The sequence below is a fragment of the Notolepis coatsorum genome (assembly GCF_963971535.1).
Source record: "Notolepis coatsorum genome assembly, chromosome: 8".
NCBI classification, from domain to species: Eukaryota; Metazoa; Chordata; class Actinopteri; order Aulopiformes; family Paralepididae; genus Notolepis; species Notolepis coatsorum.
The window spans coordinates 92,880,307-92,904,334 of record NC_140172.1 but is presented as its reverse complement, the minus strand read 5'-3'; the positions used below and the strand labels follow the sequence as shown (position 1 = coordinate 92,904,334).

General features: G+C 45.7%; 1 protein-coding gene across 1 annotated transcript in view; it reads right to left on the bottom strand.

Moving 5' to 3' along the window:
- Nucleotides 1-450: 450 nt before the first annotated feature.
- LOC311233506 (matrix metalloproteinase-18) overlaps nucleotides 451-24,028 on the bottom strand; it is a gene marked incomplete at its 3' end in the record, with an annotated part of 107,396 nt that continues 83,818 nt past the window's right edge. The window contains exons 5-8 of the mRNA XM_084320473.1: nucleotides 17,146-17,275; nucleotides 8,449-8,585; nucleotides 2,065-2,224; nucleotides 451-583 (exon numbers count right to left, since the gene is read on the bottom strand). Of these exons, the coding sequence (XP_084176599.1) occupies nucleotides 451-583; nucleotides 2,065-2,224; nucleotides 8,449-8,585; nucleotides 17,146-17,275 (560 nt within the window). The remainder of the gene's footprint in view (nucleotides 584-2,064; nucleotides 2,225-8,448; nucleotides 8,586-17,145; nucleotides 17,276-24,028) is intronic.

Below are 24,028 nucleotides of genomic sequence, written 5' to 3'. Positions count from 1 at the left end.
AAGAAGTAGACAAATCCTGTTGGGGATGGAATCAATTATTGTATATAGGCATAGTGATGTTTGGGTAGAAGTGAGGACAGTAAAGCTAGTTGTGTAGGGGGGGAAATACTCTGAACAAATTTGCTTAGAAATTATTAAAATGAGCTGATCTTGTCATAATCCTAATATATCAAAACAAAATCTTTCAGAGGCAGTGTGTCAAACATAAGCCAAGAGCTTTGTTTAATAAATATGTACCAGTATTGTAAAGTAGGCTACATTGCAGACCCACCCTGTACGTGTAAATAACACATTTAAACCATAACATTCTATGTAACTTCCTAGCTTTTTAATGTTCCATTGGGGACAATTATTCTCAGCATGAGCACCTCACTCTGTGGGTTGGTTGATTCTAGAGACATTTCTCTCCCAAAATAGCATAATGCAGCTTTAGATATGGTATGATGTCGATCAAAAGTGGAAGAGAATACAGTAACTACCCTCATATGAGACAGCTGCATCCAAGGGACTGGGAACCCCTGGCCATTCCTGGACGATGGATGTGGGTGAACCCTCCTCCATCAGCATACGCTCCTCATTGTACCTAGATTCAAGATTCAAGAGTTTTATTCATCACATACATACCAGGGCATACAGTGAAATGCGGTTGGTCATGCCCGCTTCGATTGTGCAATAAAAACAGTAGTACTAGTAATAATAATAAAAAGATAACTAGAATAGACATGGTAAATAGACATGTTAATAAATCGTTTAAAGGCACTGGATCCTATGTACATACCTATACAATGTGCAGTTTTTCTTCTATGTCCCTATGCTATACTTGCTGTTACTAACTATACTATACAACAATCACAACAAGTTATTTTCTTAAAGTGTCCTTTTCCTTCCTTTAAATTGTCCTTTCTTAGAAAACATGCAAAAGAAATAGTTGAAGACGACATAGTCAGATTTTGATCAGACTCAGATCACTGTAAACTCTTAACCCTTTCACTACCGCACTACCAAATGGTTTAACCCTTTCACTGCCACACAACCAATTGTTAACCCTTTCACTACCACACTACAGAAGGTTAACCCTTTAACCCTTTCACTACCACACTACAGAAGGTTAACCCTTTATTATCAGTAAAGGGTTAACCTTCTGTAGTGTGGTAGTGAAAGGGTTAAGCTGGGGTCGAGTTGAGTCTAGTATTTATTATAATTTCACAGACTCTATTCTGAGATGTGTGAGTTTGACACTGTGTGAGGAGACGGTAACAATTATATTTACATTTGAACTTGAGTGCTACAGACTTGAGTGCATGTTAGCATAGTAGGTAGTAATATAGGCAAGGTAGATTCCTATTCCTAGATTCCTCTGAATGCGCTGCAGCCAAGACAATTTGAATAGGCTGCATTTAAAAATCATCCCATTCACAAAAATGCTGACTATGCTACTGTTGAGATTTCACATATACCATTCTGTCTGAACGTCAATGTTTTCAAACACTTGCCCTGAATTCTATCTTAGAAGTGACTTATCTCAAACTCCACCCACTTTTCTTGATCCTCCAATCACAACTATAGATAGGTTCATTCTACAACTCCATAGCTCTCCATAGTGACCGTCGGGCCATTGTGAAGCCATCATTTGAATATCCAGTTCTCAGAATTCGAAATCACATACAGACACACCGGTGTAATTTTTACACCTCAAATACCCAGTACCTAAAAGGACAATATACTAACTTATGCATACCGCACCTTATGTGAATACTGTATACCTCATCAGATCATATATTTAGCATTTAGCATTTTTAGATTATATATTAGATTATATTTACATTATTCGATTATTCGAATATATATTGTAACTATTTATTGTAGGGCAAATATAACTGAGAGGGCACATACCCTCATCTCGCACCTTGTTGCCCATATGCACATGTCCAGAGTTAATAATATTGATTTGTTATATTGTTTACACTGCTTTTTTACTACCTGTACCTCCCCTCCCCCCTCCCCCATGCTGCTATGAAGCCTGAATTTCCCCAAGGGGATCAATAAAGGAATATCTTATCTTACCTCCAGCACTCATGCCCCGCGAAGAACACGGTGAGCCGGGCCGTGCGGAAGTGAAGAGCAGCGTCTACGGAGCGCACCCTGGGAGGGAAGCCCAGGTCCGAGATGTTCCTGGGGAAGCCTTCCAGGACTTTCTCCTGCCGTATCACCCAGTACTGATGACCTGAAACAAACACATTATGTACAGGTAGGTATCACTCAGTACTGATGACCTGAAACAAACACATTATGTACAGGTAGGTATCACCCAGTACTGATGACCTGAAACAAACACATTATGTACAGGTAGGTATCACCCAGTACGGATTACCTGAAACAAACACATTATGTACAGGTAGGTATCACCCAGTACTGATGACCTGAAACAAACACATTATGTACAGGTAGGTATCACCCAGTACTGATGACCCAAACACATTATGTACAGGTAGGTATCACCCAGTACTGATGACCTGAAACAAACACATTATGTACAGGTAGGTATCACCCAGTACTGATAACCTGAAACAAACACATTATGTACAGGTAGGTATCACCCAGTACTGATGACCTGAAACAAACACATTATGTACAGGTAGGTATTACCCAGTACTGATGACCTGAAACAAACACATTATGTACAGGTAGGTATCACCCAGTACTGATGACCTGAAACAAACACATTATGTACAGGTAGGTATCACCCAGTACTGATGACCTGAAACAAATACATTATGTATGTATTATCAGGGTTCGCACAAGACTCCTTAAAGTGCTTGATTTTTGACCCAAAAAAAAGGCATGGAATTCCTTGAAAACAGCCAATTTTTTAACAAGGTGCTTAAAAAGTCCTTGAAATTCAAATCAACCATTCGCATTGAAGGTTTTGTTCATCCATCATAAAAGTGTTCTGAATCAAGAAATACATTATTTTTATTTAAAGTGTAACTAATTGTCGGAAATTGGTTTTAACCCTTTATCGGTCGGGGAACCATATTTGGTAACTTAAGTGGACATGCCTCATCCCGCCCCCTTGCCTCTCTGTGAGGTTGGAGAACAACATGGATTTCTCTCAGCCAATCAGGGGAAACGTGGCTACATCACAGAACGTCAAACAATGGCATCTGACCAATCAGCAGTGGCCTGGGGCATTTCAATTTCTTCCAGGTTTGATTTTGTGCACCTGTGTGCCTCCACCTACTCCCACACTTAAAGTGATACAATCAAAACCAACAATGGTAAATTGATGAAACTCACATATTATGTCACTGAATAGTTGTGCTAAATGATGAAATAGATATTGTTTGTGTAGGACTTCTAGAAATGTGTGAACCCTATGCATGGAAAATGCTAGCAACCATATTTGATCATATGCCCTGTTCACCTACGACTAGCACAAGTGACCACAGTATGTCCATTTGTAGACATATGCCTAATGCATCTACTAAGGTAAGGATAGGGTAAGGATAGGGTGTTTTCTTACAAATCATGCATTATGACACAAGACAATAATACTCAATAGTGCATTGGATGGTGGCACCATATTTGATCATATGCCCTGTTCACCGAAGACTAGCAAAATTGACATTGTGTACACTTTTAGACATAAGCCTGCTAATCTGTACATAGTAATTCAATTTTAAGAAGAAAATAAGTGGTACCACCAGTACTTATAATGTTATATATTATGCTATTTACAACTTATATGTAAATATCCTTTGTTTTCAGTAGATTAGTACACTTCACTGCTACTGTTTTTCTTTACAAATAACTCAAACGGTGCTTGATATTGACTAAAAAGAAAGATACGGAAAGAGGGTGAATGTTGTGCCAGTCCACCCTGCCATCAGTGATGATGAGGGCTCTGAGGAGGGAGACGATGATATGGGAGATCCCGACTACACCCCACCCACCCCCTGAGTGACATGGGTCCCTCTCCCAAGAGGACATGACTACACCCCACCCACCCCCTGAGTGACATGGGTCCCTCTCCCAAGAGGACATGACTACACCCCACCCACCCCCTGAGTGACATGGGTCTCTCTCCCAAGAGGACATTACTACACCCCACCCACCCCCTGAGTGACATGGGTCCCTCTCCCAAGAGGACATTACTACACCCCACCCACCCCCTGAGTGACATGGGTCCCTCTCCCAAGAGGACATGACTACACCCCACCCACCCCCTGAGTGACATGGGTCCCTCTCCCCAGAGAACATTCGTACGGCCTGCAGTGGAGGTGCTTGAGGAGGAGGACACTGATGACGACGATGACAACGAAGACCAGCCATTACCACAAGCCAAGAGGCCCAGCAAGAAGAGGAAGCCTGCAGCCAGGGTAACCACCTGGAGGAAGAGGAAGCCTGCAGCCAGGGTAAACACCTGGAGGAAGAGGAAGCCTGCAGCCAGGGTAAACACCTGGAGGAAGAGGAAGCCTGCAGCCAGGGTAAACACCTGGAGGAAGAGGAAGCCTGCAGCCAGGGTAAACACCTGGAGGAAGAGGAAGCCTGCAGCCAGGGTAACCACCTGGAGGAAGAGGAAGCCTGCAGCCAGGGTAACCACCTGGAGGAAGAGGAAGCCTGCAGCCAGGGTAACCACCTGGAAGAAGAGGAAGCCTGCAGCCAGGGTAACCACCTGGAGGAAGAGGAAGCCTGCAGCCAGGGTAACCACCTGGAAGAAGAGGAAGCCTGCAGCCAGGGTAACCACTTGGAAGAAGGTTGACCTGGACAATGCAGCCACTCCTGAGTACCAGCACCCCTCCCCCTGACTTTGTTGAGACTCCATTCAAGTACTTCAGCAGGTACATCCACTCAAGTCCATCAATGAGATGGAGAAGAAGGCTGACCCTTGTGATACGTGTGACTATGTTGATGATGTCAGCCTCACAACAGGCATGCCTGGGTCATCGCTTGCTGAGAAGGGCCTGTCACTGAACTTCAGGATCCAGGTGTTCAAGAGTGCCATCAAACAGAGGCCATGCAGTCACATCTCGCCCCAGTAGAAGTTCAGTACTTCCAGGCAACCCCAACACCTCTGCTGATGTTTCAAAATAAATACAGTATTCTTTTAATTGTATGTGTTTTGTTATATTTCTTATACATACACTTTCTGGAAAATGTTTTTCCCTCGAAGGGCGAGGAACCATATTTGAACACTTCATTGATATTTATAGTTTACCCTAGACCGACAAGGAACCATAATATGAACATGTCAATGACCTTGCAACATGACCTTGCAACATGAAAATGAAAATCTTTGAAAAAATATCTTGTAGAAACACTCCAATAACACCCTAGGGTTGAAATTTTGGATTTTAAAGTATTTCAACGAGTGCCCTATAAAGGGTTAAGCCATAAATATTGGATCCGATTTCCTTTCTATAAAAAACGGCATTTAAAAGTGAAGTGTATCCTTTTAAATGCCCTTTTAAAATGAAAAATAGTGCTTAGGAAAATACTTGAAAGTCCTTGAATTTCATTTAGCAATGACTGTGGGAACCCTGTATTATGCAATCTACAATTAATGTGCAATATATTCCAGCACTTTACAATTTCAAGTGCAATAAAAATATGCAATATATACCAGCACTTTACAATTTCAAGTGCAATAAAAATAAGCACATTAGCACTTTGGCACAAGCACTAGTCACATTTCTTCCTTTCCCAGTTTGTCTTGTCACATCGCACATATTGTATTGTCTGTTTTATTTATTGCCTGTTTTTTTTATTGTTCTGAAGTTTGTGTACATTTGTAATTTGTCTGATCTGTTAACATCAACCTACAGATGGAAATTATAATCCGTCATATTTATATGAAAATGTAAATTAATATGTACTGTCCCTATTTCAAATGAAATACAAGTATTGCCTCAGATATTTCCATTACATTTCATATCCATTAAAGATTGAGTCATTTACTTTTATAATTTGTTAAATTAAAAGGTATCCAATGGAGTTTTTGACCACTAGTTGGTGAAATTGGCACTATAGAACACAGTAGGGAAAAAAACGACCCCCGGAAATCATGTATCATGTGTGTTCTTCCAGTGTGCACATATTACGCATGCCATGAGCAATGGGGTGATGTAAAACACAACAAGTGTGAATTAGCAATAGCTGTAACCTTTTTGCAATAGGCTCCTTCCATTGCTATTCCCCTTTTTAGCCAATTGACCATATTCACACAGCAACCATTTTGATCTTACGTAATGTTCAGGGTGGGAACCATAGATATATAAAGACTAGATGGCGCAAGGCGGAGTCTCCCGCATAGTTCACCAGTGGCCATCTTGCTACAGTTAACTACTGCTTTAAGGTGAGTGATCTGCACAAACAAAAATACTCTTAACTCCCTGAAATCTTGACAGATTTACAAACGGTTTGGTTTATTACAAACGTTATTAACGTGGCTATTCCACTCTATTCAAATCAAATTTAAAGGGACGTGGCTGGGATAAATTGTGCCAGTCAGTCAGCCAAAACAAATTCTTGGACCAAGGTCGAACCGAGAGCTCTGGAGTCGAAGGCTCTCTGGGAGATAAGAGTGGCGAGCGGCGTCCCACAACCCCAATCCCTAGTCCCCCCCCCCCCCCCCCCCTTCCTCTGCATTGGCGCTGCACTGTCGGCTGCCTCGTGTGAGGGAGACCTCCCCCACCCAGGACTTGGCTTGTGCACTCCCCCCCACCTTCCCCCCCCCCTCCCACTCCCCCCCCCCCCCCCTACAGCCCTGTAACAACCCCAACCCACTCCCCCCTCCTTCCGTAAATGGCGCTGCCTATGACGGCTGCCAGTCTGTTTGCGGTGGTGAATATGCATATGTTTGTCTCAAGGCTCTGTACCATTATTACTATCTAAAATGTAATAATTGTGGAATATTACTGTAATGAGCTGTATGTGTATGATCCAAGCGTCCTATGATCCTCATAGGAGCATAACAGAAAAAAGCATTCCATGTGAAGGTGTTCTGTATCTTTGCATGTCAACTAATAAAGAAACTTGAACTTGAACTTGATTCTTGCTTGGAAGAATTTTTATTAAAAAAAATTATTTTCATATGAAAGTCCATTATAAGGGGGGGGCTCCAGTAGCTCACCGCATATCTCTGCGCTATTTCTGCGTCGGGGAAAACCGTGCTGCGTCACGGATCTGGTGGACTCCAAGTTCGATTCCCGGACCCGCCGTCATTTGCCAGAATGTCTTCCCCTGATCTATATCCCGTTTCACCCTGTATCTGTCGGTCATGCTTGACCAGAAAAGCGATAAACGCTAAAAAAAAAAGTAAAAAAAAAAAAAAAAAAATCCATTATAAGTATGCAGTATGATAACCAACTACATCTCTGGCATTTTTAACAAACCAAACGGTTAAACATTTTGCAAGCTATGGTTATTTCAATAGTACATGCACTAGAGGCGGCCTAGTGGACACTAAGGACACTATTTGGATAGTCGACTTTTGAAATTTGCTGATAGTCGACTGTGGTAAAATTAAATTATTATTATTATTATTATAATTATTTTTTGTATCATTCCATTTGGGCTGTGGGGGGGTGCTTAATGTCTGAAGGAGTCGACTGAAGGCTTCTCGTCCTCTGCAAAAGCATGCAATTGGTCCACTGATGGATACATCTTGATATTTGTCTAGTCTAGTGTGTTCATTAGATGGGTGAAATCCTCTTTCAGTGCCTCTGTGCCCATTTTCTTAGACAGTTAGCCTTGCTGGTATGCACGCCATTAGCGTTAGCCACGCTTCTAGGTCTCTTTGCTTTTGGAAAGAATGATACAAAAAAAAATATATATATAATACATTTTTATTTTTTGCATTCTCCTTTCGATCGATTAGTCGACTATTTGACTAATCGGGGTCAGCTCTAACATGCACTATAGACATTCATGTTATGAGTGGGCGTGCTACCCTGTAGCAAGATGGCTGCCATGTGGCAACGTCGGTCTCCATTGGCCAGCAGTGCGGGTGAGTCATCTAGTCTTTATATATCTATAGGGAACAGGGTAGAAAGAAATCCCACCCTGAGCATTACGTAAGAGTAAAATGGCCACTGTGTAAATATGGTAAATTGGCATGAACACACACACAGACACACAGACACACACACTTGACCTCCATGCCCAATTTCAGCCTCCAAGGGCAAAACCTGTGGCCACTAGACTGTCAATCAAAGGAGGTTGGACTCGTTACATCACCACCAAACACACAACAAGTGAAACTTAACATGGATGGGATGTAAGCTTTGCGAGAACAACAAAAACTATTAACTTCACAAAGTTATGTGAGGTAGGAAATATATTCAGCGTGTCAATTTTCGAACAGCAATAGAAAGCTTGGTCTATTCGGGTGGAATTATTTACAAGAAAAACTCTCAGATACCTTTGAATTTAAATGTAGTTTGTCACCTTTGAAAAACAGCAAGTTATTCATCTCCACATTCTGATAGGCGGCGTCCAAATAGGGAGGTGCCCTGTCTGACCACAGACTGGTTATCAGAGTGATTGATATCACATCAAACTGGGGATGTTTGCGCCACATAAATCTGAAAAGACATGAATATGCATTTCTTAGTTACTCAGTGTCAAACCTAGAAGAGGGGGACGGGTTCAACTTGCTCAGTATGTACTTCATTAACAGACTGAAACAGTAATGCAGTAACCTTGTAGTATCCAAAACTCGTTGATGCCATAAGCTTCAGACGCTCTCAAACTTTGAATCCTCCCGTTCCATATCCACCCACAAGAAAGCACTGACCACGACGTAGTATCAACTATTTAATGTCCAACTCGGGTTACACGTTCTTGTTTCCTAATTATATATAGAGCAGCGAGATTAACAAAGTTTATCCAGGGAAATAGAGAGAGGTCTAAAAACTGTCTGGCTCCACTCTCTCATCACTTGGCCTGACCACCGGTACAATCTGCGCTGTTTTCTTTCTAAACCAAAGCTGTCACCTTGCCGCAGCTGACAGTAATCAATGACATCACCGTTATCCTGTCAAACTAAAAGTCCCTCGGCCTATCAGCCAAATATCACATAAGAAACAAACTAACAACAAAGAAATCATTCTTACCGATAGACATGGATTGTCTTAACATTTTAACTTCTGTAATAATAATATCCATCTATTTATCCTATGAAATACAGGGCCAAAATGCTTTTCTATTAACTGAAATTACTCTTAATTACCAGACTAGGCATTTAGGCACCTACATTGCCGGCCCCTAATTGTTATCAACAGCCTTGAAACAATTACCCAAAAATATAAACTTAAGGCGTCTAAATGTCATTTAACTTAAATATCACAATCTAAAGTCTCAAAATTAAACTAGACTGAAGAAGTGAAGCTCTTGATCTTCGCTCTGCCCATGACAGAGACTTGACTTCGGTTCATCATCTTTTTCTCCCCACCCGAGGTGAGGCTTTGCCTTCGGAATAAAGTTCATCAAAAGTCCTCAGACTCGTGAAGAAGGACAAGCTTTGTTATTGGGCGACGAAGCTCGTTGGTCTTGGTCTTGACTGTCACTTGGCGAACAAAACCTTTCTTGTCAGGAAAGGTCTCCACGATCCTCCCAAGTGGCCATGAATTTCTGGGCGAAGTATCATCCACGATCAGCACCACGTCACCTTCACTGAAGTTTCTTCTAGGTGTGGACCACCTTTGTCGTTCTTGGAGCTGGGTGAGGTACTCCTTGCACCAGCGTTTCCAGAAAACATCTGTGATGTCCTGAACTTGTCGCCATCTGCGTCTAGCGTACTGATCGTCTTTATTGAATACTCCAGGTGGTAGTTGGGGCTTGACCTTGAGTAACAACAAGTGGTTGGGCGTTAAAGCCTCCAGGTCGTTGAGATCCGTCGATGCCTTTGTGATGGGTCTGCTGTTTATGATGGCTTCGGCTTCACACAACAGAGTGTGAAGCCCCTCCTCATCCAAGGTTTGTTCCTTCACTGTTGTGTTTAGAACTTTCCGCACGGAACGGATCATCCTTTCCCAGCTCCCTCCGTGATGAGAGCCTGCTGGCGGGTTGAAGTGCCATTGGATACCTTTCTGCTGCAAGGTTTTCTCGATCTCGCTGGTATTCCACGTCTTCAACGCTTTCTTCAACTCAGTGTCAGCTGACCTGAGGTTGGTTCCATTATCCGAGTACATCTCTCTTACTTGTCCTCTTCTCGCAAGGAATCTCCTGATTGCGTTCAGGCATGCATCTGTGTCGAGTGAAGATGCTACCTCTAGATGCACGGCTCGTATAGCGAGACACGTAAAGATGACTCTGTATCTTTTTGCCTCCCCTCTTCCTCTTTTCACTAGGAATGGGCTGAAGTAATCAACGCCGACTCTTGTAAAGGGGGGGTCGTCTGGCAGGACCCTGCAGGTAGGTAGGTCTGCCATGAGTTGCTGTCCAGTTGTTCCATGTAGCCTTTTGCAGGTGACGCACTTATGCAAAAAACGTCTGATGGCTCCATTTGCTCCAGGTATCCAGAACCTTTGACGCAGCTGAGCCAACATGTGATTTCTTCCTGCGTGAGCTGTGTTGTCGTGAATATGTCTCAGCACAAGCCTTGTGATGTGCGAGTCTTTGGGCAAGATTACTTGCTGCTTGGCTTCGTCAGGCATTGCCGCTCGGCTCAGCCTTCCTCCTACTTTCATGATTCCATCCTCCAGTATTGGATTCAACTTGAAGAGTGAGCTACTTCTCTTCACCCTTCCTTGTTCCACTAGCATTGTCAAATCTTCTTTGAAGGTTCGTTTCTGGGTGTGCTTGACAATTTCTTTTTCTGCTACGGCTAGATCTTTGCAGGTGAGGCCTGTTCCTTGGAAAGCCTTTTTGAACCGGCTCACTTTGCTTGTTCCATCTGGTGCCTTTCTGTCTTCTTTCAGCTCTTTAAGCAGGACCTTCAGTTTCAGAAACCAGGCAACAGCGCGTTTAAGCCTTGTCCAGGATAAGAAATGGTTCATCAACTGTCCCGTTGCGTCTTTCGGCTCTTCCGCCTGAATGACATGCACTTGAGCTACTCCTTTGATCTCCAGATCATCGACATCCAGCATTCCAGGATCTGGGTTCTTGGGCCACTGGTCTTGTGAACAGTGCAGGAAACTTGGTCCTGACAGCCAGCTTTGTTCTTTCAGGAATGCGTCGACAGTCTGTCCTCTTGAGACGAGATCTGCGGAGTTCACAGTGGTATTGACATACCTCCACTGTGAGGTATGAGAATGCTCCAGGATAGCTATGACTCTATTAGCCACAAATGTCTTGAATCTTGTGCTTTCGCTGTTCAAGTACTTCAGCACAGCTGTGCTGTCGGTCCAAAAGATAGAATCTTGCAGCTCGAGTTCGAGCTCTTTCTTGAGAAACTTGTCCATCTTGATGGCAGCTACGGCCGCGGTCATCTCCATCCTTGGTATGGTTGGAGACTTTAAGGGTGCGACCCTCGCCTTTGCCATCATCAGGGCAGTTTGAACTATGCCAGTCGCGCAGTAGCAGGTAGCTTGTTGTTCCATAAGCCTCTAGACTTGCGTCGGCAAAGTGGTGGAGCTGTGCGGAGACTGGAGCTCCAAACTGCTTCGTCTTGATGCATCTGTCCACTCCGAAGTTCTCAAGCCTTTGCAGTCCTGAGATCCATTTTTCCCTTGTCTGGATGACGTTGTCTGGTAGCTCCTCGTCCCAGCCATACTTCTGCCTGCAGATATCCTGTAGGAGTATCTTGGCGGGCAGCACCACTGGAGCGAGAAACCCCAAATGGTCGAAGATAGAGCTGACGAGGGAAAGCAGGCCTCTCCTAGTGTGCGGGCGATCTTTGAGGTTGATCTTGAACCTGAACTGGTCTGATTCGGCGCACCACTGGATCCCCAATGCTCTCTCCACCGGCAGGTTGTCTTCGTCTAAGTCCAGGTCTTGAAACCCTTGGGCTCTTTCTTCTTCGGGGATCGAGTTGAGCAACATTCGGCTATTGCTCGACCATTTCGTCAAGCGAAATCCACCTTTTGCCAACATCTTTCTTAAGCCAGCACAAAGAGTGATGGCTGTCTCTTCGTCGGCGGTCGACTTAAGACAGTCGTCGACGTAAAAGTTCTTCTTGACTGTTTTGGCTGCTTCAGGGCCAAACTCTTCCTCGTGATCCGTTGCACATTTCTGCAGTGCAAACGTTGCAACACTTGGCGATGATGTTGCACCAAAGATGTGGACTAACATCTTGTGTTCGACGAGTTTCTTTTCGTAGTTCCCTTCAGGCCACCAGAGGAATCTGAAGAGGTCGGTGTCTTCATCGCTGACTCTGACCTGGTGGAACATAGCCTCCACGTCGGCCATGACCGCCACTGTCTCTTGTCTGAACCTTGTCAGGACCCCTATTAGGGAGCTTGTCAGGTCCGGTCCCTGCAGAAGCTGCTGGTTCAGTGATGTTCCTTGAAAGCTTGCTGCGCAGTCGAAGACGACACGTAGATTATTTTTAACTGGATGTCTGACTCCGTGGTGAGGCAGATACCACTTTCTTCCTTTTGCTGACTCCTGATCAGCGTTGTCGAGTCTCATGGCGTAGCCCTTCTTGAGGATATTATCCATGTACGCCACGTACTCTGTGCAAAACTTGTCGTCTTTCGAGAATCTTTTTCGTAGGTTCAGCGCACGTTGTTCGGCAACTGATCTGCTGTTGGGCAAGCACAGTGTTTTGTTCTTGACTGGCAGGCAAACACTGTAATGTCCATCCACAAGTTGAGGATTGTGACACCATATTCATGAACTGGTGATCGTCCTTTGACATCTCGATGTCTTCATCTTGTCCGGCGTCCGGAAAGTCTACTTTGAACTGCTGCTGCCAAAGCTCGTCTAGCCTGGCGACTGAGATCCGATTTGCGGTCACTGCTGTCCGCTTGCTCTTCTGGCTTGTGTCACTTCCGCCTTTGAGCGGTCCATTAACTGTCCAGCCTAGGATCGTTCTGACGGCATATGGTCCTTTGTGCACGCTGCTCACCACTTGGAGTGGCTCCATTGCCTTCGGGACGTTTGCTCCTATGAGCAATCCAACCTGAGCTTGGATAGTGGGAAGCTTCACCTCCTTTAGGTGAGGCCATCGGCTGACATCCTCTTGCCGGGGAATGTTCTCCTTGGAGACGGGAATGGTTTTCCGAGAAAACACCTCTGGAAGCTCGATGAATTATTTTCCATCCAGGCTGCTTATTTCCAGTCCATTCACAATATTTGTGTCCACAACAGATTCTGATCCCATTGTTCGCAGCAAGATGCTTGCTTTGCGTCCATCCATGTTCAGTTGTGAGATCAGCGACTCTGAGGCAAAAGTAGCTGAGCTACCCGGGTCCAGAAATGCGTACGTCGTTACTTCCTTGGTTCCCTTCTGTGCCTTGACGCGCACTGGAATAATCGAGAGAGCGCAATCTTCCTTTCCGGCCCCAGTGACACCGAAGGCCTCCATCATTTGTACAAGAGCACTTGTCACTTCTTGTTCCGTTGACTTCGCTTCCTCTTGAGAGTCTTTAGAGCGATCTTTAAAGTTGTAGTGAAGCAGTGTGGGGTGTTGTCGAGAGCATTCTTGACACTGCACTTTGTCTGTGCAGCTGTTACTCATGTGACCATGTTTCAAACACGCAAAACATAGACCTTTGCCTTTTAGAAAGTCTATCTTCTCTTTGTGTGGTTTGCTCTTGAGTTTTCTACAAACTGTAAGGGTATGCTGCTCTCCGTTGCAATAGCCACAGGGCTTGCTGTTTGCGTCCACTGCAGCGGTTGGAGTCTTTGGTGTTGCACGTTCGTCGCTCTCCTTCATGCCTCTAGTCATTTCAGCCTTGGGGGAGTCAACTGCTGTAGCGTACACCTTTTGTGACTTGTGTGTCCTTGTCTTGTATTCTTTTGTTCTCTGTTGACTTGGTTCTTTTGTGGCTGTAGTGTTGTCCTTTATGTTTCCGTAGAGCGGGTGTAGAGCGTATCTAACTTGCTTGTTGACGAAGTCTACGAAATCCTTGAACCTTGCCCTTTTGTTGGTTCTTTCTTGTAAGTCACAGGCGTGTCTTCTCCAAGATTCTCTGAGTCTGTACGGTAGCTTATTAGCCAGCGCTCTTATGTTGGATGCGTTTTCCAAGTCCTCCATGTAGCTTATATCCGTCATTGTGTTGGAGCAGCCTGTGAGGTACAATGCAAATGACTGCAATGCTGCACCGTCTTCAGGCTTGATTGTCTGCCACTCCAGAGCCTCTTTGATGTAGGCTTCCGCTATCTTGAAGTCGTCGCCGAAGAACTGTTTCAGCATTTGTTTTGCTTTGGTATAGCCTGCAGTAGGCTCCATGTGAATGCAGCTTTTGACCAGCTCATGTGGTTGTCCACTTGTGTACTGCAACAGAAACTGTAGACGGTCACGATTGTCACTGGTGCGGTCTTCAACGCCATGTTCCATAGATCTGATGAATGTCTTGTATTCTAGAGGGTCACCAGTGAATGTTGGAATGGTGAGCTCAGGAGGTAATGAAGCTTTGTGATTCTTCATGAGGTATTCTGTGACATTCGCCTGTTGGGAGATAGCCTGGCTTAGGCTATGAAGCTCCCATCCTTCATTGAATTCCCTTTTTGTTGCTTTTAATATGCTGGTCGTTAGTGGTGCTGCTGGAAGCTGCACGTCCTCTGGTTTACTGGGGGGAGGTGGTGAGGCACGCTGATATAGCGGTTGGAAGTTCCTCTCTTCTCTTTCATCTGTCTTTTCAATGTTTAAGACAGTCCTGTCATTTGATGTAGTACATTCATAATTTTCCAGAACTCCCATTTTTGCATCTGACTCAGCGAGAGCCGTCTTCATTGCATGTATTTCTAGCTTTCTTTTTTGTTCTGCTTCAAACCTCACTTCCTCAGCTTGTAGTTGAGCCTCCTTGCATCGTTTTTGTGCTAACCAGTCTGCTTCTTCCTGCTCAAGAGCTAACCTTTCATTTAAAGCGGTGGCCTTTACTTGTAGAGCCGCTCGCTCCATCTCTGCAGTCAGTCTGATTGTAATTGTTGAGCGAGAGCCTGATGAGCATCTACTTATTACTGTTCCAGACTTAGATTTGGTATCCATAGGTTTTTCCTGATTGTTACCATCTTCAGCCGGTTCAGATCGTTTTGTGACCTCTTTCATCCATTCCTCACATTTCCAGAAGAATAAATTCAGTGATTCAATTTTAGGCTCAAAATTCTTCTGATCAGCTTCATATTCTTCCTCTGACATAAAACGACCCAGTTCAGTGTTGACTTGTATTAGCTCTTGTTGCAAATGACTGAAATCAACACGCATTTTGTTATTGACAATGCTGACGTTTGCATCATCTTCCTTTAATGTCACTATTTCTTTCATCATGTTATTTAGCGCTGATAATTTGTGTTTGCGTGCCTTTTCATGTTTAGCAGCTTGCTCCTGCATGGCTTTCTCCGTCAATTTTACTATCCTTTTGCCACTGACTTCCATTCCTTCCATATTGATACAGTTATTGAATCACCGGTCGGCAGTCGCTTTCCACAATTAGTAAAATGTCAGTCACCTGTGGAGAGCGCGCACGTTTAATTACTTTTACTTTCAATCCAGACCGCAAGCTGTTATGCTTTTTTCCATTGACCATATTCTGTAACGTTAGTTATAGCCAGTGGTGCGTTATTGAAATCATCAGGGGTTGCACACACCACGTGCACGCGCGCTCCCGCGAATGCGCATTTAATGTCCCCTCGCTTGAGCACAGACTAAAGACAGTGCCTAATTGCCTCTACGAATGGAATGTAACACATGTCTTCACAACAAGTTAGGTGTGAATGTATCTGAGAACGTATTTAACACACCTGACGACCGGCGCTATTGATATGCAAATAGCGAGTACTTATCATGGGGTGGCACGGAGTGCAACCCCGTCCCATGAAGAACGCATGCCTGGTTATAGCTCCAATGGGATACGGCACTTTCGGGCAAATTATACAAGATACAGCATAGTACAGCTTACTGGTTGACGTCTTCTTTCAGGCAAATCATACAAGATACAGCTTACTTGTTTGACGTCTTCTTTTTTCTTTCGTTCCGCGAAAAGTTCCTTTTTCCAGTCAGGCCTGTCCAAATCCAAGTTCCGTTTTTAATGAGCTAGTTTTTAGACAAAATGTAGTATCCAAAACTCGTTGATGCCATAAGCTTCAGACGCTCTCAAACTTTGAATCCTCCCGTTCCATATCCACCCACAAGAAAGCACTGACCACGACGTAGTATCAACTATTTAATGTCCAACTCGGGTTACACGTTCTTGTTTCCTAATTATATATAGAGCAGCGAGATTAACAAAGTTTATCCAGGGAAATAGAGAGAGGTCTAAAAACTGTCTGGCTCCACTCTCTCATCACTTGGCCTGACCACCGGTACAATCTGCGTTGTTTTCTTTCTAAACCAAAGCTGTCACCTTGCCGCAGCTGACAGTAATCAATGACATCACCGTTATCCTGTCAAACTAAAAGTCCCTCGGCCTATCAGCCAAATATCACATAAGAAACAAACTAACAACAAAGAAATCATTCTTACCGATAGACATGGATTGTCTTAACATTTTAACTTCTGTAATAATAATATCCATCTATTTATCCTATGAAATACAGGGCCAAAATGCTTTTCTATTAACTGAAATTACTCTTAATTACCAGACTAGGCATTTAGGCACCTACAAACCTCCTTAGGCCACGGCCAGGAGAATGAGGAGACATTGACCTGCACTGGGGACTCTAATCAGTCATTATAGGTAAATCATGATACATTGCATGACGTTGATTGGAAATAAAGCCTGTTAGTAAAGCAAATACCCAGCATTTTGATGCACCCCTTCTTTTGAGTGTGACACATACAGAAGCAGAAATTATACAAATTGTTGGTGGTGTGATATAGGCTACATGCTGATGGTTCTACATATAATTGGGGTGCCTGTATCCCTGGAACCTAATTAGTTTGAACTCTAAAGATTAGGGTGTAAAGAAGAGATGAGAATTTTATATATCTAGGGGGAAATTAGGTTGTTGTCCACAGCGTCACACTAATGTCTGGTACGAGATATCAGCCTGCTTGTCACCCCAGGTAATGTGTACAGTACTAGGACAACACAGTACCTGTCTTTGAAAAACACAATCTCCTGTTGCAATTCTGTTACAGCGTCAAAAGACAAATCCTGGTCACATTTGTCAGGTGTTCTGGGTGGCGGCCTCTTCAAGGAGAGTGAATAGAAATTGGAATTGATACCTGGTAGTGACAATAAGAAAAGCATACGGTTATCCTATAACCATAGTTATGTGAGTATAGCGAGTGCTCTGCTCGTAGTGGAACATATCCCATATCCAGTCTAATACTGAATACATTTCTTCACATGTACACACCCATCCGCCTGGCCACACCCCCATCCGCTCCTCTACATAAGCGGGGATGTGGCCATACTAACAGCTCCTTCTCAAGTCTTTCACCACCGAAGGTGAAGTCCACGGGGTCCTCAGTGAGTCCGAGCAGAGCGCTCGCTATACTCATATAACAATGGTTATAGGTGTAGTGGAACACAGGCGCTGAGCAGAGTGGAAGCTCGACAAATGTACCCGCTGAGGCCCCCCACAACCATCAGAACCGGGGAGGACCCGAGCCCCCGGAACCCCCTAGTGGAGAACGGGAGGGAATCGGATCCGACTGTGCGAAGAGGGTTTAGCAACTCAAACGCACAGGGTGAGCAGATCGTGGGACTTACCTTCCCACAGAAGAACCCACAACTACACAGGCGCGCAACCCACATGCCACTAGGGAACAAACGGGAAGAAAAAACCCCCGCTACAATCCCTAATATCACGGGGTCAAGGTCAAGAACCCAACCCAGTGGCAAGGCCGTAGCAGCGGAGCGCGAAGGAGGACCCAGCCCCAGGAAGGGTCAGGGCCACCTGGAAAAAGGGGGCCTGGTGAGGCCAACGATGCTGCAGCATCGAGACCCCACCAGGCGGTCACTAGTGACAGCACCCCCCACATCGCCAGCGTATCGGACAGGGCCCAGCCAAGAGCAGGCCCTTCCCCCCTACAGCACGCCGCCCTGAAGCACTCAAAGAGGCTACACCCCCACAGCGGGACCAGGCAGCGCACCGGGGAGACAACCCCCAAAGAGGTTGATCCCTCAATCCAGGCAACAGGTCAAAAGGACTCGACCTGTGCCTGGAGCACTGCGGACTAGACAGGCACCTAAGGGGTCTGCTGAAAACAGCACCCCGGCGGAAGGGGCGTTCGGTATGCTGTGCACCATGTCGCAGCCTCCACAAAAAAAACCTGACCCTCTAGAGAGGCCGAGGCAGAGAAGGCTGACATGATTGGCAGACGTCATGAAGGGTGCGGGGGCACACTCGCAGGCAGACGGGGTCAAGCCCGGCCTAACCCGAGAGTCGACTCCGCTACCAACACACCTGGAAACCAACCACCACCCTATGTTTAGTTTAACAGGAGGCGGTTGTTCCTATAACCTCCCCAAGAAAAAATTCCAAAACACAACTGCGGGTATACACCGGCTATACAGCAGTACAAGTGTTTCAGTTCTCAAGAAGGGGTTAACCCAGGCCAACAGGTCGACAAGAACGAGTCCGGACCTGGGCCCGGCGGACCGGGACGTACACAGGGATGCCAGAGGGGTACAAGAACCACCTCGACAGCCCCCTCCCAGCCCCACCAAGCAGGAGAAGAGAGGGGCGAAAAAAGAATGGAGAAGGACCAGGCTCCTTTAGCACAGCACAAGGTACAACACAATATGGACCAAGCAATAGTGAAGGATAATACGCAGTGACATAACCACGAACACCTCCATAACATCAACCCCTGCAACGCCCGGGCCAACCCGGCATTTTCCCCCCGAAAAAGCACAAGTCCTTCAGGGTACCAGAACAGCAGATCTGCGCCCCGGCGGACAATGGGTTAACTGACCTGGTCCGGCGCGACCAGAACCAGTCCTGTGTCCTAATCACGCCACCATCCCCAGTCCTAAGAGGGGGGTAGGTACGCGTGTCGATCTAAAACATCACAGAGGGCGCCACCAAGACGGTCAGAACATAAAAGCACCGCGCCCAGTGGCCCACCCCAAAAGCGTGAGACCCCTCCGCCAATGCTTTGATCTATTCCGTTATCTCCCCCCAGAGATGAACGAGAATTCATCGAGACTAACCTAGTACACTGCCGCTCGGAAGAGACAAACTCCATCCTAGTTGCCCCATAAAAATGCTGTTTCCATGATGAGCAAACAAGGCGCGCAAGCCCATGCGTGGTTCCACACAGAAGCACCCAGGGCCTGCACTATGTACACGTCGAGACCCAAAACATATCAATGGTAATTCTAACAAGAACCCATATAACGTTCCCTCCAAGCCGCCTGGGAGAGCGGCAGGAAGCCGGCCAAGAGACACAGATATGGGTCCCATATGACGCGTCTGAGGGAAAACACCCCTGTCAACCCTGCTCTGTATAAAATAGAGGAGACAGGGAACCCCCAGAGAGACTTCCCACGTGAGTAACAATTGAAAAGATATATGTAACATTGAGCTACGTGACCAAAAGCTCAAGACATATGCAACAGAGCGCAGAGCAGAAAACGTCTTTTTAAGTTCTCACGCACCGCATAACTCATCTTGACAATAACAGAGGTCCACAACATGGAGCCTGAAAAGAACTCACGGAAGTCTCAACCAATAGAACGCGCCGAGTGACGTACTCTATGGTGGGGGGAATTCCGTGACCCACCTGCCCAAATATGGCGTGGGACCAGGGCCAACTCCCTCCCCCCCCCCACCCCCCCCCCTCTCCCTACCCTGTGACCCGCTGACCCAGCGCGACAGGAAGCCCGAAGGACAGGAGGCCCAACCCCCTGACCAATCAGAAAAAAAGTGGAGGGAGGTTTATCAGTTCACCCCCTCATGACCCCCCACCCCGGATACGATGAAAAACAACCAGCAGCGATGATACCTGTGTACCTAGCATGCTACATGAAAAGCGTAGGATAAGCTAAACCAATGCACGCCAGCCACAGACGACAACTCGTTTGCAAATGGGTTTTATATACAAGGCTTTAGGCTTATGTGCGAAACACGTCACCTGTGTTTTATGTCTAAAGAAAAACACAGACGTTTAAGAGAGGGTCAAGACCTCGGTACAAGCTACATATATGAGCACTTCTGTAGGCTAACACTCTAACCAAGTTGTGGACTCGATGCCATGTTTCCAACGTAACAGAATACACACAACCCCCTCAGATAAAAAACGGTCAAATGTACCATTACAAGTCTTTCGACAGAGTGCTAGCCACAGGCCTTGCCAAGCACACATATATATAGCAACCAGAACGATTTACAAGAAACTGTCCTACTCTCCTAAACAACACACAACCCCACAGCTAGGTGAGGGTTTATACATCGTATCCCCAATATATAACAGTGAATAAACACAGTTTGTAACAAAAAACAGTCCCCCACCAGGAGGGACCTTTTATTTAGTAACAAAATTATATGTTGGGGAGGGGAAGGGACAGGGGTAAACAGGGGAGAGTCACTAGCGGCGCCTGCCGCATGCAGCACGGTGCTTGCCCCCATCTCTCTGCAGGCAGCCGTCATCTGCTTAATGGCCGACTCGAACAGCCCAGCATCGGAGAGGGGGGTCGTGAGCAGGGGAATCCTCTTCTGTTCCGGTACCCTCGCCTGCTCCAGCCAAAGGTGGCGCTGGGACAGAGTGGCCAGGGCGCGCCCCTTCCCGGCGGCTATCGCCTGCAGCTGGGTAAGGTGCAGGATGGCTCCAGCCGCCTGGGAGTGAAGGTACTGTTGATGGTCATCCAATACCGACCCACCCGCCATCATCCCCGACATGTAGCGCGCTAGCTGCGCGATGTTAGACGTCGCAGCTAGGCTCTGAGTCGCGGCAATGTACGACTGGTCACTCCAATTAGCCATCTGCCTAGCCGATTTCCCCTGGGGAACCGGCTTCCGCAACGGCTCCCACACCACTTCGGGACAAAGTATGGATGTCATCGGGCTATCAAGCCGAGGCACCCCGTCCTTTAGTCCCTGGACCAAACCCGCCACCCGCATGACTGGCACGTAGGCGGGAGTAAGGCCAGTGATGCGGGAGATTACCTGTCCCTGTTTCACGTAGGCCTCCATCGAAGGGAAGAATGGGCAGACAACGCCTGTCTCTCTCACAGGACGATGTTGCCAGAGATGACTTATCATGTCATCAGGAACAGGTGCAGGCAGAGGCTGCGGCAACGCCACACCATTAGCGGCTGCGGCGGCCGTCATGAGCTCGGGGAACAAGGCAAGCAACTCCCCTTGCGTACCTCCCTCCACGTCACTCGCGTCCCTCACGTACGGGCGTGTCGGGCGCCACCATCCGACGGGGCAGATAGCTGGGCATCTTGTCTCAGGGTCGGAGGTTCTAACCCAACACCGGAGAACAAGGGACCCCAAGGAGACGCAACCCTCCCTGCCACACCCCGAGGGGAAGAATGATACGAATCCATTGGAGCATCAAACAAGAGCGCTCTCGCCCCCTCCATGTGATCCTCAGTTTCCATTGGAAACGGAGACAGGGCAAGAGCACTCTCGTTCGGCTCCAGCACAACCCCAAAGCCAGGCCGTTCGCCCCTGCAGCTCGTCGCCCTACGATGGGAGCGAGCAGAGGCGAAGAGCCTGCGTCGCAAATCCCCAGGCACCAGAGGAGCTGTCGGCCCACTGGCGGGGGGACCAGGGCCGGAACCAGGCCATCTCACGGGAGACGGCGGCTCAACGGCCCCTCGGAGAGGCAGACTCACCACCGGGCACCGCTCGGGCGTATCTGACTGCCACGACCGTGGAGTCAGAGCAGCCCCACGACGCACGGCGGATGCGGCAATGGAGAAGCGCTGGTGAAGGGTGACGTTGTGAGCACTCGAACCCCCCGAAGGTGCAGACATTATGACTTAGCTTTTCTCGTAAATTGGCGAGAGAGAGAAAAAAATAAGATACAATGTCCATGTAGCTCCTTTCCAACAACTATTTCGGCACTAAACTCAAGTGGTGTATACAGACACTTGTCTGTGGTGAAAATAGGGAAGGAGCTGTTAGTATGGCCACATCCCCGCTTATGTAGAGGAGCGGATGGGGGTGTGGCCAGGCGGATGGGTGTGTACATGTGAATAAATGTATTCAGTATTAGACTGGATATGGGATATGTTCCACTACGAGCAGAGCGTAAGCTATTACGATATATAACATGATCTGTGACTTATGTCTTTACAGATCCTCCCAAACTTGGAAGGTCCACGTTAACAAAATGGTGTGACGTTTTTCATTCTACCTGCTTGCGTTCACCTGTCAAAAGTCTGATTAAATGTTGCACAAATAACAAAGTAAATCATTAGAAACACAGAAACTATGGTATGGAAGCATATTGCTGCCACACCAGAAACGTTTCACGTTATAACGTGATACCAACTTATCACGATATAACGTGAAGCGGTTTATGTTAAAACAATAAGTTATCACCATATGACGTGAAAAGTTTTATGTTAAAACAATAAGTTATCACGTTATAACGTGAAACGTTTTACTTTTATGTTAAAACAATAAGTTATCACGTTATAACGTGATACTGATATTTTGTTTCTGTTTCTGGTGTGGCAGCAATACGCTTCCCTACTATGGCTTTAGGCCACAACTTTTTATAACGTTATTGATTCGTTGTTTTCTACTGCACTCTACCAAATATTATGTGATTTTCTTTACTTTTTGGTTTTGATTGTGGCTGAAGAACAGTAGTCAATGGTGGCGTGGCGCCAGTCAACAGGCATAAAGCACAACTCTGCAACTCTGGTATCAAAATGTCCACCTACAACTTTTCAATGTTGTTTACTGTATCTGATTTGGTAGGCCATTCATATGCTACAGTATTGTCTATGGTCAAAAAAATAAAAAGCATTACATCTTTCCATCATGCAATGTACTTAATGAAGTTTTGAGTAGAGAACTTAAAGTTGTGCATGACTGGGTAGTATGTAATAGACTTGTCCTTAATATCTCCAAGACTAAATGTATTGTGCTGGGAACAAGGCACAGGTTATCTACAAATCCAAAGCTTCATTTAAACTTGTGTAATTTGGCAGTTCAACAAGTTGAAAGTACTAAACTCCTTGGAGTGATGCTGGATTGCACTCTGTCTTGGTCTCAGCATATTAATTATATTGTTTTGAAAATGGGAAGAACAATTGGTATTTCCAGGAAATGTGCTTCTTTTGTTGCCCGTCCCCTTTTATGTCAGATAGTGCAAAGTTTAGTTTTATGTCATCTTGACTATTGCTCTGCGATGTGGTCATCTGCTGCCGGTGGTGACCTCAGGAAGCTCCAGGTGGTCCAGAACAGGGCAGCACGGTTGGTACTGGGCTGCTCACTAAGGTCTAATGTGAGCCGTATGCATGCCCGCCTCTCTTGGCTTAACGTTGAAAATAGATTGTCAGTTTTAATACACTTTTGCTGTTCAAGTTGGTCATGAGCAGTAAAACTCCTGTTTTTTGTTTATAGTAATACTGTGTATGATCATTACACTAGAGGTTCCAGTAGTGGGCAGCTTGAATTGCCAGGTCCAAAAACCAACGCTTTAAGGAGATCTTTTATTTTTAGAGCATTAACTCTTTGGAATAACCTGCCTCAAAACCTCTGCTGAATTTACAGTAGATTCACTTTTTAAAATAATCTTAAATTGTATTTAACACTGTAAAGTATTTTGTTTTGTTTTTTTGTGTTCTGTTTCTTTGCTTGCATGTAATTTTAGCCATCTTAATTGTTAGTTTCATTATGCATTGTGTGTTGAGTACTGACTTTTAATAATTTTGTTTTGCAATAATAATTGTTTTTGCATGTTTCTTTTTGTGTGGACCCCAGGAAGACTAGCTGGTTGCTATGGCACCAGCTAATGGGGATCCGTAATCAAATCAAATACAAAAGATACAAGTGCAAGGATTGG